Source organism: Heloderma suspectum, chromosome 3, assembly GCF_057233095.1.
Source record: "Heloderma suspectum isolate Gila_16-S chromosome 3, 16-S_ref, whole genome shotgun sequence".
Lineage (NCBI taxonomy): Eukaryota > Metazoa > Chordata > Lepidosauria > Squamata > Helodermatidae > Heloderma > Heloderma suspectum.
Window position 1 is genome coordinate 207,423,624 of NC_139460.1, and position 17,442 is coordinate 207,441,065.

At 45.2% G+C, this 17,442-nt stretch overlaps 1 protein-coding gene across 1 annotated transcript in view; it reads left to right on the forward strand.

Moving 5' to 3' along the window:
- Positions 1 to 513: 513 nt before the first annotated feature.
- Positions 514 to 17,442, forward strand: part of ARID5B (AT-rich interaction domain 5B) — a 256,101-nt gene continuing 239,172 nt past the window's right edge. The window contains exons 1-2 of the mRNA XM_084845367.1: positions 514 to 560; positions 983 to 1,237. Of these exons, the coding sequence (XP_084701493.1) occupies positions 540 to 560; positions 983 to 1,237 (276 nt within the window). The 5' untranslated portion in view covers positions 514 to 539. The remainder of the gene's footprint in view (positions 561 to 982; positions 1,238 to 17,442) is intronic.

Below are 17,442 nucleotides of genomic sequence, written 5' to 3' on the forward strand. Positions count from 1 at the left end.
GAATTAGAAAGAAGAACAGCGCCTCTGACTCTCTGCAGGAAATGTTCTTTATATTAGACATATACAAGCAGGTCCTGTCAGATGAGCACCTCAATCAGACCGACTTTCTACCCTGCAAAAATGGAACGACCCTTTAGTCTGGCGCTTTGGGCACTTCGAGGGAACACAATCCTGTCTCTGCAGAAATTCGGGCTTTGTAAGATTTTAAAAAACGCGTCCGATCCCGATTTTGCCTTGATCCATTCCCCTCGGTGCTGCGGGCTGGTTATGGTTTGACCTGTATCGCCTGTGCAGATTGGCAGCAGTCGAGCGAAAAGCCCCGTGTTTTCTACGTAGTTTGGAAATTGGGGGTCGTGTGAATCGCTCTGCGGAATTTTTGAATGTTTTGAGCGAGCCTGGGATGTGAGGTTTGGGTTTTATATTGAGGCTTGGAGCCGACTGCTGGAAGAGATCGCTTTTCCCTGCCAGGACCTGATGCAATCCATTCAAGCCAACAAGTTTGGAGAGAATGTTGAGTTCAATCAATTCAGAACGTCGAGATGGAGCCCAATTCAGTTCAGGTATTCGGTTCTCCTCTCTTCTTCGCCTCTGCACCCCAGATCCCGACACCCCGTATCCCCTAGCCACCCACCTTCATCTCCTCCAAACTTTCCAAGAACTTTCCCCCCTGTAATTGCCATCCCCCCTTTAAAAAAAAATGCCTTTGCTGATCATATAGAGAGACGCCGATTATTATAATGGTGACTGTGATCGGATTTCTCTCCCCCCCCCCCCTGGAAAACCAGCTTGACTCCCAAAACAACCCCCCCACCTCATCTTAGAGGTTGTAATGTTATTTCCACCTCTGATTTAGAAATGTGTGTTCTGATCAGATCCGGCTATGCTTTTAATAAATAAATAAATAAATAAATAAAAATAAATTGGTTGACCTGCAATTACTGATGCTTTTTTCTCACCCCCCCCCCTTGTTTATTCCTTCCAGTGGGTCGGCTCTCCGTGTGGTTTACACGGACCTTACATTTTCTACAAGGCTTTTCAGTTCCACCTTGAAGGCAGACCAAGAATTTTGTCCCTTGGCGATTTTTTCTTTGTAAGATGTAAGCCAGAGGATCCGATTTGCATAGCGGAGCTACAACTGCTGTGGGAAGAAAGGACTTCCAGGCAACTTTTATCCAGCTCCAAACTTTATTTTCTACCAGAAGATACACCCCAAGGCAGAAACAGTGACCATGGCGAGGTGGTAAACATATATTTTCTGTGTGTGTGTGTGTGTATATATGTGTGCCTGTGACACGGTGTGTGTAAATGTCTCTCCCCCTCCCTGTGTGTCCCCCCCCCTCCCTTGCTTGTAATGTTTATTAAAGGACAGGATTGAAATGTTCCCTTCTGCCGGCAACGTGAGCTTCTGTTTTTTTAAAGGGCTAGTGCCATTGAGGAAGGGCTGCAGCGGGTTGCTAGCGCCAGAGTTTGCCTGTCATCTTAAAAGAGCTAGAATGTTCATATTTTAAAGCCGCGATCCAATAACTTGGTGTCTCTGTGCTGAAGGTGATCTTTACTTACATCACCCCTCCCCCCTTCCCCCCTTCTAACGTTGCTGTTCAAGCGTCCTCGTCACACGCTTGCTGATCCGCTTCATTTCAGTGTTTCAGGGCTTGTTGTATTTGGGTTCACCCCCCCCCCTTAAGTGGATTTAAATACTGCTCACCTTGGAGGACTGTGCGTGTGTATGTGTGTGGAAGGGGGTACATATGCGTGTTCCTTTTTTGGGACTTCAAGTATTTTTGATATGTTGGAAAGAAGGCGGAAATTACGAAATGGAGGCAGTGAGTGAGATCAAAAGCGATTTCGCTGGCACAGACGTGTTGAATAAAGTGATAAATGACAGGTACTGGAAATAATACATTCAAATAACTTGCAGATATGCCTGGGCGTATTTCAAAGCTCTCCGGTGTGTAATAACGAGCACAAACACGTTAAGCATTAACAGCCAGCCCGATCGTCGCGGAATGTACTAGCTTAACACAATTACTATATAAAGTGGACATTTTCCAGAAAAGGCGTCGTCGGGGGGGGGGGGACGGGGGACGAGTGAGTTATCTGGCTGAAGCCAGCCTGTTTGCTAGTTTCTCACAGACAGCTGCAATCCTATGCCCGTTTACTTGGAAGCCCCACTGAGCACAGTGGGACTTGCTTCTGAGTAAAGCTGCGTAGGATCGGGCTGCACACGCCTCCCTGGGGAGGAGCGCGGGACTTGCTTCCAAGGGAGCACGCGAGGATCGGGCTGGCGGGCTGCAGCCCCAGCCGTACTTGCTGGGTGGGATGCACATCCACGGCCACCAATGGGACTTACTTTTGAGCAAGCAGGTTTTAAGGGACTGGCGGCGCGCGCTCGTTTTTGTGTGTACGTGAAGATACCTTGTCCATTTCCACCCGAGAAAGTTTGGGATCCGGGAGAGCGCCCCGCTAGGTCGAAAGACAAAAGTGGAGACATTGCGATCGCTTGAGGAGCCAGATCGAGAACGCGCGGGGGGCGGCGGCGGCGGCGCTGCTGGCTCGCATTTACACTGTATTCTTCCAGATCTGTAATTCCATGTGTGCCCGCAGTTCTGCTGGCTACTCGAGTCAGCTGACTGCACCGTGTTCCTGAGGAGGAGCTATTTTAAGGGCCGGGGACGAGCGGCGCTGTGTTTATGCGGAGAGGTGGGCGAATTTGCAACGGCGCATTATCATCGGTATAATAACAATAGCCAGATGTAGCCGCCTCCTAGGCGCAATGATGGGCGATCGGGGAGCCTGCCTGCAGCCTTCCAGTGCCCCCCCAGCCCCCCTCCTTTACAATCCTAGCTGCCAGTTCCTCCAACTATCGATAGTCTGATGGAGTTAATTGTAGGGTGGGTCTCCCCCCTTCAAGCCTCCTCCTACTCCCCCCCCCCCGTTCCGAGATCGAGTTACTCATTCGGATTCCGTACTCCTTAATTTCTCTGTCTTGTGCAATGCTCACTTTACATGAGATGTTTGCTGGGGGCGGCGGCGGCGGCGGGGGGGAGCCACGTTATGACCATTTAATCGTGCTCTGCAACACAGTTTTCCCTCGCATATAAAGTGCTTGTTTCTTTTTCGACTTCGTTCGCATCAAGTGTGTAATTTTGATGCCCCTTCTCCCCCCCCCTTTCCTGAATTAACATTTTGAAATATGGAGAAGTTACTGGAGGGAGGAGGAAAAGGGCTCAAGAAACTGTGCAGGTTGGAGCCCACTTTTGCAGAGAATCCATCTGCCCCTGTTCCCCCCTCCCTTCACCTTTCCCCTGCAGCTGTCTCTCCTCCCCCTCCTCCTTTCACGAGTACTTATTATTTGCTTTTCAAATTTATTACTTCAACATGGTCTGTGATCTGGAAAGGGGAAGGATTAAATATCCTCTCCCCCTTTTCTCCCCTTGAAAAGACTACAGGAATAATAGACAGGTCACTAAACCAGACAGGAAACCATTGAAAAATGTTATTAAATCATTTTGGATAACTTAAAATAAATAAAACTTAAATATATACACAGTAATGATTTCTCACTTCCAGCCTGACTCCAGGCATGTCTGCACTCTGAAGTAAGTCCCACTTAGTTCAATGGGACTTCCCAAGTAAGTGTGCATGATATTACAGCTGTTGTATTGTTTATTTTTATATATATGTATGTTCACTGCTTATGCCTACTGCCCATTCTCCACAGATTGGTAAGCAACCCCAATGTTTACAATGAAACTGCCCATTCTCACACGCAGCTTTAGAAATACAGGGTTGTAGCTAATGTTGGTCCTACTTAGAGTAGACCCTTTGAAATAAATGGGACTTGTTAGACCAACATTGGATGCAATTCAGTTTATACTAGGAACTTTCCTAGGAGAGTAGGCTGCAATCCTAGGGAGTAAGTACTGTTTGTGTAAAAAGGGGCTTACTTCTGAGTAAGCATGCACAGGATGGGTGTGTGTGAATGACAGGAGATATATATAGATATAGATACATAGATATAGATATCTTGTGAATATTTATAAGCCAATCAAGTTCTGTGTCTTTTTTTTAATGAAAGGGTGGGGGGCTGGGGCATAAATCATTTTAATATGCCGTAATGACCATCTCATGTTTCTGTGGTATGAACATCAGAGAAAATTAATCCAACCATTTTGAGCCAGTGTTCTTTCAGTGCATGAATTCCTATCTGCATATGCATCCCTAATATTACGCATGACTTTAATTTGATTTTTTTTTTTTTAAGCAAACTGCTAGCAATTAGCTGTATGATTTTGCTGGTGTATTTCATTAGGGGCCTGAACTGATGTGTCTCTGAATTATTCAGCCATATGAAAATCATTTTTAATGGAGATGATGGCACGCCTTGAAATGATGCAAATACTTTGTATGGAATGCTTGTGACCGAACATGAAGCAGGTAGAAAGTTTTCCTGGTGCAGTTCAGTTTTACACCCCAGTGATGTCATTTCCCCTGCTGGCCTCTGTTAGTCATTCATTAGCAGAGTAGCAGCAGCAGTAGAAACAGCAACAGCACGAAGTGATACTTGTTTGGCAAAGAGCCTATAGAAACTCGCACTTAGAGCCAAGGCCTAGAGAGGGCAACATAACACTCCCATTAAGAACTGTACTTTGTTTTCACTTACTCCATTAACTTGTTTATAGACGCTGAAATGATTTTTTTTATCATTGATTTTAAATTGTTTTGATGATAAATTCTGTTCAGAAACGTGCAGCGCAGAGACCAAAGAAAAGGATGGGGGTGTTTGTTTGGCTTTCTGATTGGCAGTTTCTTACTTAGGGAAACATTTCAGCATTCTTTCAGAGTACAGGGGGCAGTTATTTCAAGTAACTTAACCACAGTAATAATTCTTTTATGTAAATGACATCAACAGCTATTTCTGAAGCTGAGAGATGGGGCCATTTTGAACTGAGAAATCTAATGTAACCCTTTATACGTCTGCTGCATCCTGGGCATGGAAACTGCACTTGGGGATAATTTATAGAGAAAATAACAGACAGGGTTTAAGGGAAAGAACTGTGTAACAAAATTTAATTATATGTTGAGCACAGTGGATAAAGTGTGGTCAGATCTCCAGCCCCTGCCTCTCCTTCTTAATGTGGATTGTAAATCTGCAGTGTCAGAGGTTTTCGGTGAGGTCAAGGGTCAACAGAGGCACTTGCTCAGAGTAAAACTGATGTTTAGCAGAGCACTGGATCTTATCGGAAGCTGGTGATCAGCTGCTTTTGGGAGGGTTAGTGATTGTTGCTTGGAGGTATCTTCACTTGTCTGATGAGGGCTGTAAGTGGTTATTTATACATTTCTCAGAATTATAACATTCAAGCAGTGGCTGCATTTAGGATGAAATAGCAAAGTGAATGATGTGTTAGAACAACATCATATTTTGGGGCTCAGATAGTTTTCTCACCCATCCTTCCAGTAGTTAGAAGCGGGATAGAAAGGGAAAGAAAACTACTCCAGGTGAATGACTGGCTACGAAGGTGGTGCGGACACGAGAGATTTGGATTCTGAGACCATGGGCTATACTTCCTGGAAGATGGACTGTTGGCAAGGGACAGGTTGCGCCTCACAAGGGCTGGGAAGAATGTGTTTAGCCACAGCATGAAGAACTTCATTAGGAGGGCTTTAAACTGAATCCTACGGGGGAAGGAGATGTAAAGTTGAGGGTAACAATGGACGAAGGCTCATGCGCCGCAGTGGAGAGAACAGTTCTAATAGCGCCCAATAATAGTCTTCAAAAACATGTAGGAAGAAAGCCATTCTGTAAAGCACATAGTCTTTATTGTCTATATACTAATGCCCAGAGTATGGGAAATAAACAGAACGAACTTGAACTCTTAATACAAGAAGGAAATTATGACCTGATAGGTATAACTGAGACTTGGTGGGATGACTCCCATGACTGGAATATAGCAGTTGAAGGGTATAACTTATTCAAAAAGAATAGAAGGAACAGAAAGGGAGGTGGAGTTGCACTATATGCTAAAAATACATATCTCTGCAGAAAAATACAGGAGGGGGAGCTTGGTAGCCCCATCAAGAGCATCTGGGTTAAAATAAATGGAGCAAAGAATAAAAGGAACATGGTGGTCGGAGTCTAGTACTGGTCACCCAATCAAGGAGAAGACAAGGATGAAACTTTTGAAAAGCAAATTGCCGGTGTTTCAAGGAAGCATGACGTAGTAGCAATGGGGGACTTCAATTTCCCCAATATTGGTTGGGAGACAAATTCTGCAAAACATGGCCCCTCCAAGAAATTCCTGACTTGTGTTGCTGATAACTTCCTCCTACAGAAAGTGGAGGAAGGAACTGGAGAATTGGCTATCCTTGACTTGATCCTAACCAACAGAGATGACTTAGTGGATAAAGTAGCAGTTATGGGAACTCTGGGGGAAAGTGACCATGTTACACTTGAGTTCTTGGTTCTAAAGGAAGCAAAAGCCGAGTGTCGCCAAACCCATACCCTAGATTTTAAGAAAGCCAATTTTAATAAACTCAGAGCAGTAAGTAAGGTCCCAATGCAAGCAACTCTAATGAGAAAAGGAGTCCAAGATGGATGGGAGTTTTAAAAAAAGGAAATTCTAAAGGCACAATTACAAACATTCCAACAAGAAAAAAAGATGGAAGACAACAGAAGAAGCCAATGTGGCTTCACCAAAAGCTTAGTGATGACCTGAAAACAAAAACAAAAAAGGACACATATAGGAAGTGGAAGGAAGGCCAAGCTACAAAGTAAGAGTACAGGCAGGTAGCACAGAATTACAGGGATGGTGTCAGGAAGGCTATAGCTGAGAATGAGCTGAGGTTAGTGAGGGATGCTAAAAGCAACAAAAAGGCTTTCTTCAGATACATGCATAGTAAAAGACAGAGGAAAGAAATGGTGGTTCAGCTATTAAATAAGGATGGCAAAATGAGAACAGATGACAAAGAAAAGGCAGAGGTGCTCAATTCCTACGTTGGCTCAATCTTCTCTCAAAAGAGGGTCTATGACCCCCTAGCAAAGGCAAAGTAAAGGCTGAAGGGGCAGGATTGCAGCTTGAGATCGATAGGCATATGGTCAAGGAACACCTAATTACTTTGAGTTCAAATCTCCAGGGCCAGATGAACAGCATCCTACAGTAATACAGGAACTGGCAGAAGAACTCTCAGAACCACTGTCTATTATCTTTGAGCAATCATGGAGGACGGGTGAAGTTCCAGATGACTGGAGGAGGGCTAATGTTGTCCCTATCTTCAAAAAGGGCAAAAAGGAGGAACCTGGGAACTACAGACCAGTCAGTGTAGTTCCCATCAATCCCTGGGAAAATTCTGGAGCAGATTGTAAAGCAATCGATCTGACAGCACCTTGAAAGAATGCAGTGATTATTCAAAGCCAACATGGATTTGTCAAGAACAAATCCTGCCAGACGAATCTCATTTTTTGATCAGATAACCTCCCTTGTGGATGGTGGGAATGCTATGGGCATAATATACCTTGACTTCAGCAAAGCTTTCAACAAAGTGCCCCATGATATCCTGATGAGCAAACTAGCTCCAAGTGGGCTAGATGAAACAACGATCTGGTGGATCCACAGTTGGCTACAGAATCGGATTCAAAGAGTGCTTATCAATGGGATCTTCTCAAACTGGGGAGAGGTAACGAGCGGGGTACGGCAGGGCTCAGTCCTGGGCCCAGTGCTCTTCAACATTTTTTATTAATGACTTGGATGAGGAGGTGCAGGAAATGCTTATCAGATTTGCAGATGACATAACATTGGGCAGGATAGCTAATACCCTGGGAGACAGAATCAAAATTCGAAGTGATCTTGATAGGCTGGAGCGCTAGGCAGAAAACAACAGAATGACATTTAATAGGGATAAATGCTAAGTTCTGCACCTAGAAAAAGAAACCAAGTGCACACTTACAGGATGGGGGATACTTGGCTCAACAATACTACAAGCGAGAAGGATCTTGAATTGTTGTAGATCACAAGCTGAATATGAGCCAACAATATGATGTGGCTGCAAAAAAGGCAAATGCTATTTTGGGCTGCATTAAGAGAAGCATAGCTTCCGAATCATATGAAGTAGTAGTTCCCCTCTACTCAGCACTGGTTAGGCCTCAACTGGAGTACTGTGTCCAGTTTTGGGCACCACACTTTAAGAAGGATGCAGAAAAACTGGAGAGGGTTCAGAGGCAGGCAACAAAGATGAACAGGAGACTGGAAACAAAGCCCTGTGAGGAGAGACTGAAAGAATTGGGCATGTTTAGCCCTGAGAAGAGAAGACTGAGGGGAGACATGATAGCGCTGCTCAAGTACTTGAAAGGTTGTCACAGAGAGGAAGGCCAGGATCTCTTCTCGATCATCCCAGAGTGCAGGACATGGAATAATGGGCTCAAGTTGCAGAAAGCCAGATTCCGGCTGAACCTCAGGAAATACTTCCTGACTGTTAGAGGAATATGACAATGGAACCAATGACTTAGGGAGGTGGTGGGCTCTCCCACACTGGAGGCATTCAAGATGAAGCTGGACAGCCATCTGTCAGGGATGCTTTGACTTAGATTCCTGCATTGAACAGGGGGTTGGACTCGATGGTCTTATAGGCCCCTTCCAACCCTATGATTCTATGAATATGAGTTTCCTGTATAGAAGCTGGTTCTGAACAGGAATGTGTCTGAATTTCACATGGAAGTTGCTACATGTGACAAATCCATGCATGTCTGTTCTGCCATGTGTATACATGTTGAAATAACCTGCATTCATCATGCAGGGCAAACAGGGCTTGCACAGGAAATTTTGTGTTGTGTGAAGTGGCTCTAGCAGGCAGATCCCATCATTATTTACTCAAAAATAATTTCTGCTAAGTTCAATGGGACATAATTCCTAGTAAGTGTACATAGGCTTGCGCCTTGACCCAGTGCTTATTTACTGAGGTGTAAGTTCCATTGTCCAGCGTGATTTGTTTCTAAATTCTGCATTACAACCTTACCATCTTAGAAAGACGTTTCTGGTGATATATTTCAACTGATTCCTATATGTTTTATTTGAGCAGCATTGGGTGTAAATAGTGACCTTACATAATGTGCAGTCCCCCACCCCAACCCCAGGGAAGCTAGAAAGTCTCCAGTCTAGCCAACACAAATTTTAAGTGTGTGAGTCTAAGGGCCCAACTGCGTGTTGCATGTATGTAAGAAACCCAGCTCCTTACAGCTGTTTTTTCGAAGGAGAATTGTTTGGAATTCGACGATGGTGGTGGGGGAGCAGCTTGGATGGGAGAAGCAAGAGGTGGGGAGAGGATTACATGCCTCCTCCCCATCTGCTACAAATTGGCTCCTCTTAACAGTGGTTTTGCTTAGAAATAGCTTCTGTTAGGCGATTGTTTCATGTGTTCATGTATAATGTATAGTTTTAAGACCGGAGAATATTGTGGGTGTAGACGTGCTGGCGGTTTACTGCTGGATATGCTCCTCCCACTACACAGGTTGCCCTTGACCAACAGTGGTTCCGTATACTGGAAGATCTAGCCATGGGTTGTTGAGAGATGGCACTCGGCCCTCTGGTGATGTCATCAACCCAATGTCCTTATAGGGGTCTCGGTGTTTGCGCAGAGAGGGCTACAGCATTTATTGGATTGTGTCAACATCCCTGAGCCAGCCACGTGATCCAAGGGGAGATATTGACTGGTGTGGTATTTTGCAGCATCCCTAGATGTTGGTGAAAAGCACCCTGAGGGTCAGAAGGCTCCCTTTCCTCTGATGTAGATAGCTAATAAAAATACTACTGAATTTATTGCAGCTCATAAATTAAGCCACTCTCTTTCCTGCAAGTGAAAAAGTTGTGACAGGGCCAAAATGGAAAGGAAAATAGAAGCGTGATACACTTGATACTCTTGACCGGACAGCAAATTTTCCCTTCAGTGTAGTGAAAGAAGTTTCTCCTTTTATCTTTGTGACTGATGTCCTATGATCCATTGTGAAAACCTTCAGATCCCAGAATATTCTCATTGTGCATCATCTGCAGCAGCAATCTGTTTGGTAAGTTATGTTATTCTGAGTAGATACTCCTGAGCCTATTGGGCCTCTTTGGTTGTTACTTAAAGCTCCTGGGTGTGTTGTGTTAAACTTGAAACATGTGGCTAGTCCTGTTGCTCTTAAACATATGTGAATTCTTCCATGCTAGGCTGGAACAAGGCCAAGCTGGTGTAGCAGAGTGGCTAACAGACTGAGCAATGAATCAGGAATTCCCTAGTTCAAATCTTGCCCCTGCCATGAATACACTCAGTGGCCTTAGGTAACCCACTTCATCTGAGCCTCACTCAGCCTGCCCCATCATGCAATATGGTGGTATTAATACTGGTAGCAGTAAGGTTGTAAGGATTGCAACACAATAATGTCTGTAAAAATCTTTGAACACTTGAAAGCACTAGATAAATGCTAAGTAATATTGTTGTTCAATAGAATGGTAATACCAGCCCAGAGCCTACCAAATTCAGATTAAATGGGGCATGCAGTGCAAATCTAAGCATGTTACCCCAGAAGTAAATCTCATTGCGTTTGCTGGAATTTACTTCCTGTTGAGTGTGTCTACAGCATAACAGCTCAATCCTACGATTATTTACTCTGATGTAAATCCCATTGTGTAGAGTGGGGCTTTCTCCTAGGTAAGTATGCATAGGACTGTGCTATAAATCAGTTTAAACCCAAGTGCTTTCTGTCTAGCCTGCCCAGCTCCCCAGCAATTGATTGGAATCAATATTTGCATTTTGAGACTACTAAGTATTGCGCCTCGTCCAAGAAGTGAGAAATAATAATTCCAGGAATTCATTTCAGAAGGAAAAACCCTTCTTTTAGTTAAGCAGAACTGCAACTTCACAGCATTTAGGGTTTTTTTTCCTATGAGTAACATGCTACATGTGAGTAGCCCTCTGATATTCCAGAGCCTTTCTACATGAGGCATTTATTGTGCACTTGTGATTCCTCACTCACAGTAGTTTGTGAGTGCTTCACACTTTCAACCATTTATGTGGCTTTGTTTTGATCGAGACAAGTGGTATTATTTAGATGCTTGAATGAAACCCTAGTGTAGTTGCGCAATTCCACTATACCACAGAGCCACTTAGTTGTGTAATGGAGCATATAGAAAGGCAGAGAAAGGAATCCCCTGGAAAACAACACATGTAAAGGAGCCCATGTTAATCCCTCAAAGAATCCAAAAGCAGAAGATTTGGAAAAGTGGCTGGTTAAAAGCCTCATTTAGAAAAGCCCCCAGTTCTACTAGTGGATGGACGCAAAACGTGCAACCCGTGAGTTGCATGTGGCATGTCAAGCCATTCCTGGCAGCCCACCAGACCCCCCTGCATCTGCTCCTACTGTGGCACTGACCACCCTCTGCATCTGCTCCTACTGTGGCACTTCCCACCCCTTGCTTATCTCCAATTTTTCAGTAGCACTAGCAAGGGAATCCCGCCCTTTATATCAGAAATCTGAGATCTGGGCTGCTTCTTGGTTGCTGGGAATGCGAGAAGGCTTATCAGAGATCAGAGATAAGCAAAGCATTCCCAAACTGCTGCTTTGGTGCCACTAATGGTGGCTCCAAAGCAGCGATCAGGTTGGGATTGCTGGGGAACTAGGAAGGCTGAAGCCATCTTGCTTTTGCAGTGACCCAGAAGCAGCCCGGATCGCTGCTTTGGCATCGCTAATGGTGGCACCAAAGCAGTGATCCAGACTGCCCCCACCCCTGCGTGTGCGTGCGCGTGTGCACGTCCAGGCATGTGCAGGTGCCCCGGCAGCACTGGATTTGGCCCTCAGAGCCAAAAGAGTTGTGCACCGCTGTACTGGTTCAATATCTTCTTGTACTGGCTCTGCCCCGCTTCGGGGGGCGGGTGGCTCGTGCACCAGGGTGCTACCTCATTGACTTGTACTTACGGTTGCAATTTGTTGTGGCGCACCACCGTGGCTTTCCTGAAGGAGCTACGGTTCTCTAGTTGTTGTTGTGTTTGCAGTGGTGCCATCAGGCAGATGTCCAGGGCCCTACTTAGCAGAGTGGAGGGACCACAGACACAGCAGGGCTGGGTTCCCAAATTTTAAACTACATGAAGTAATTCATATCGCCATCTAAGGTCACACCTGGGATAGTCCCTTTAGAGTTCTGACTGAAACCGAGAGCGGATGCACCGCCGCACTGACATCGGAGCCACCAGCCTCACTACCAGACACACACACTGCAAAACCATTAAGTCCGGAGTCTAAAATTGCCTAATTGCACCACTGGTGGCTGTTTTTTTTAGGATGCTGAGGATTTTCCGGGAGAGTCTAAACCTAGAAGGTTTCTCCAAGCTTTCGTCTCTCCTCGTAGATGCATCAACAAGAAGCAGCAGCAGCATAGGATAAGGAAATGCATACATCCATAGGTGTCTTCACATCAGTGGTTCAGTGTTTTCGCATCAAACGGGAAGTTTGGGAAAAGCTCTGTGGGATATAGAAGATGCAGTGTGGTGTGTGGGGGAAGCCCCGCTGCCGCGCTGTACATCACCCTTGCTCTCAGTCAGTGCAATTCATCCTCACCCTGCTGTGGTTTTATTCTGGGGGTAAAGATTGTTGAAACACCCACCATGGGCTGAGTTCAAGGTTTGTGTGGTTTGTTAGGCTTATTTGTTGCAGCCAAGTCCTACCTAATGGGACAGGCTGAAGATCAGTGATGGAGCACCTACTTTGAGTGCAGAAGGGTCCAGGTTCTGGTATCTCCAGGTAGGGCTGGGAACAGCTCCGGTCTCAAATGCTGAAGATTGGCCGCCACTCAGTGTAGGCCAAGGGTGAAGAACCTGTGTGGTCCTCCAGATGTTGTTGGACTGCAACTCCCATCATCCCTGACCATGGACCATGCCAGCTGGGGCTGATGCTGGGGGATGTTGACCTGGTGTTGAATGGGGTACAGCTACCCTTGAAAGACCAGGTCTGCAGCCTAGGGGTCATTTTGGACTCCCAGCTGTCCATGGAGGCTCAGGTGTCAGCTGTGAGCTGGATAGCGCTGTATCAACGCCATCTGATACGGCGGCTGCGCCCCTTCCTTCCCGACCATCTGCTCCCATCGGAAGTACATGCCCTGGTCTCCTCGCGTTTTTAGACTACTGTGATGCGCTCTACGTGGGGTTACGCTTGAAGATGGTTCGGAAGCTGCAGCTGGTACAGAACGCGGTGGCTCGCTTGATTAAAGGTAGCTGCTGGCGAGATCACATCACTCCAGTGCTGAAGGAGTTGCACTGGTTACCAGTTGTTTTCCGGGCCAAATTCAAAGTGTTGGTTTTGACCTTTAAAACCCTATATGGTTCCGGCCCAGCCTATCTTAAGGAGCGCCTCCAGCAGCACCAGACAGGCCACTTAACAAGATCAGCCTTGGATGGCCTTCTGTCTGTCCCATCAGCCAGGACAGCTAGACTGGTGGGGACGAGGGAGAGGGCCTTTTCTGTGGTGGCCGCCACTCTGTGGAACTCCCTCCCTAGGGAACTCCGCCATGCCCCCTCTTTAATGAGCTTCTGTCGTGCATTAAAAACGTGGTTGTTCAGGCAGGCATTTGGGGTGGGTTAGGGTTTTTTAGAAAACGTTTTTATTGTAGAATTTTATTGTTTTAAACTGTTTCATTATACGCTGTACATCGCCCAGAGTGGCTGGGTGACCAGCCAGATGGGCGATTAATAAATTTAATAATAAAAAATAAACAACATCTAGAAGGCCACAGGTTCCCCAACCTGTGTTTAGACAGCACTGAGCTAAATAACGGAGAATAATAGTGTGGTTTGAGGTGTTACCCTTGTGAGGTGGTAGGTAACCTCTCTTTGTCCTAGACAGTAGATTCGTTAGAATGACACCTTTTGGAATCGAACGCTGAAATCAATGAGGGTCTTGCAGTGTGCAGTTTAGACTCTGGATTTAGTGTTCTTACCAGGACTCCCCATTTGAGATGGTAATGTGTATTGCTTCACTTACATTGAAATGTAGTAAGTCAGTCCTGTTGCATTTAGGACACCTTCTGCTCATTTTGTGAATGAGGCCCTGACCTTCTGCCCCAAAGTCTTTGCTTGATGGCACCACGAGGTCTGGGAATACCTCCTCCTCCTCCTCCATTTCTATACTGCCCAATAGCCAAAGCTCTCTGGGCAGTTCACAACAATTGACCAGAAATACAAAGCACAACATTATACAACATCACGTAATACAACATTATAATAAAACATAGTCTAAAAAAATTTAATGTACAAAACTTAAAACAATTGAAACAACTTAAAACAGTTTCAATAAACGATTTCGATAATAGACCTGTTCAAGACATCTGACATAAGTGCCCCATCATATGCCATTTATACTTTAGTAGCAGTGGTGAAGTTGTGAAGGTGTAGGTTCTCCTGGTATTAACCTACCTGTACTCTATGAACATCATCTGAGACCTTCCTCAAGGTGCCTCCTCTGAGGGAGATTCAGAGGTTGGTAACAAGGGAGAGGGCCTTCTTGGTGGTGGCCCCTTGATTGTGGAATGCTCTCCTCACTGAAGCCCCCCTGGTGCTAGTGTTGTCATCCTTTGGGCATGATGGTTAACCTTTTGGTTAAGACTTTCCTCTGCTCCCAGGCATTTGACGGTATATGATAAGGTTTTAACTGGTCCTGGGATTGTTATTGTTGAGTGTTTTAAATTGCTTTGTATGTAAATCGTTTTTATATTATATTTCTAACGTTTTCATCTTCTGTAAACTGCCCAGAGAGCTTTGGCTATTGGGTGATATAGAAATGTAGTTTAATAATAATAATAATAATAATGCCTGACCAGTGGATGGGAGAATGTTGGGAAATCTTCCCATGCAAGCCATTGAGAGCTTTCTAAACTGAGTGTGAGAGATAAGTGAATTAATCACCATCACTGTCCTCAAACTGTTACTTCAGAGTAAAGTAATTTGCTGACTTAATTGGTTTTAGAGTACAAATGGTGGTCTAAATCTACTGTTTATGGATGCAGTTTGTTGCAGTGGCATGCATGTGTGAGGTACCACAGCTCAGCCAGTGGTAGAGCACATATTGAGTCTGTTTGCATGTTGTGACAGCCCACCGTGGCTTAATATACCTGCGGGGGCTGTTGTGCCGGGCATTGTTGTGTTGTATGAACCCAAGCAGCAGGAGCTATTTGAGGGTTACACAACTCTCAAATAACCCTAAGTTCGCACAACATGATGAACCACAGCAAGCTGGGTGACCGCAGGCAAACGATACGACATCCCCTGTGGGTAAATTAAACCACAGTGGGCTGTTGTGTCATGAGAACCAGGTCATTGTGTGTGTGCGTGTGATATCCCAGGTTTGATCTCTGGCATTTCTCAAAAAGAAGGCTAGAAGAAACCTCTGCTTAAGACCTGGTAGAGCTATTGCCAGCCTGGAGAGATCATGCTGGGCTTGATGAGAGCTGATGTAGTGTAGTGGCTAAGGGCACAATCCTGTGCATGTTGAGACAGAAAGAAGTCTTACAATTCCCAGCATTCTCCAGCCTTCACAGCTGGCTTGGGGAATGCTGGGAGTTGTAGGACTTTTTTTCTGCCTCAACATGCATACGGTTGTGCCCCAAGAGTGTAAACTGGCAAGTCCCCTGGACTGCAAGGAGGTCCAATCAGTCCATCCTAAAGGAAATCAACCCTGACTGCTCATTGGAAGGACAGATCCTGAAGCTGAAGCTCAAATATTTTGGCCACCTAATGCGAAGAGAAAACTCCCTGGAAAAGACCCTGATGCTGGGAAAGATTGAAGGCAAAAGGAGAAGGGGAGGGCAGAGGATGAGGTGGCTAGATAGCATCACTGATGCAAGAATATGAACTTGAGCACACTCTGGGAGAGAGCAGAGGACAGGAAGGCCTGGCGTGCTATGGTCCATGGGGTCACGAAGAGTCGGACACGACTTAAAGACTGAACAACAATCTCAGCCACTTTGTCTGTTTTGTGATTTCGAGTAATAGCACTGGCCTAATTTACAGGGTTGATGTACAAATTACATAGATGGTGCATCTGAAGTGAAACCCTTTGCACACTCAAAATCACGCTATAAATGCTGACCGTTATTAGTTAGATGGACTTCTGGTCTGACTTAGTATTGGGGAACTTCTACTTTTTTGCTGTGTTCTGTGTACACATTCTGCTGCTAACCCTGTGTTTTTAGGATATTCAGACTTTTACACCCTTGATTTAAATTGGAGCCCTCCTGTGGACTTCAGAAGTGTGCATCCTTCACTCATCTGTCACCATCATTAATGGCGACAGACACAGTTTCAGACATGCAGATTCCACCTTTTAAAGGGAGACTGGGGAGAAAAAAATGATGCTAACGTAACATCCATCTCCAATACGTGCTTGATCAAATTAATTCAGAGTTGGAAATCAGGCAGACTTGTAATTGCGGCATTAGAGATGCATGCTTGACATTCATCATAAGCTGTTCCTGAAATGGATACTTGCACAATCAGTCCTTGAAACTTCATCTTTGAGTCTGTCTTGCTCCTGGCCATAGAGATGAGGAACAGCAACCAGCGTTACTGGACAATCCCACATATTGCTATTGGCCTGATATCAGTGGGCCACATAATTGCTCCTGTCCTCCTCCTCTTCCCAATATTCAAACATTCCTTTTCCTCCTTCAATGCATCATTACTCAGAAATAAGTCCCACTGTGTTCAGTGGGCTTATTTTCAAGTAAGTAGTATCGGAACTAATCTTCTCTCTGCCAGTTGCTGGTTTTCAGTGCTGCCCCTCTGTCTGTGTGTCAGCTACCAATGGGGCAAATTAAGAATGATTATGGGCCTTCAAAAGTACTCTTCTGAAATTCCAGGTTCCCATTACTCAGACTGCTCCTTCTCAGAAAGCATTTAGCAGAAAACGTGCTGGCTGCTGTTATCTAACGTTTCAAGTCTCCGGTTTTTCTCCTCCATCACTGGTAGTGCCTGGGGGTCTTGAATGTGCTTTTCATGGGAACATAGGTAAAACACCCATTGGACTGTTGGTCCATTTTGCTCAGTATTGGCTACGCTTACTGGCAGTGGTTCTCCTAGGTTTCAGGCAAGTGTCTTTCCCAGCCCTACCTGGAGATGCCAGGGATAGAACCTGGTACCTCTGCATGCAAAGCATGTACTCTTATCACTAAACTACAGTGTTTTGGCTGCAGGCATGTACCAATGAGAACCTCCATCTGACCTGCTGCCCACTGTGAGCCTCTGAGCAATCTGGTACACAACTTTTTATTTACCCCCTCCAAAACCATGATTTCATAATGAACAAAAGTTGAGATGATTTTAATTACTGTCAGTATAGTACAAGAGCTTTGATGTCCATTGTGCACCTTTGTCTTTGTCCCTATAGTTGTCCCAACCGCCATACCCTAAGACTGCAGCCTTAATGTA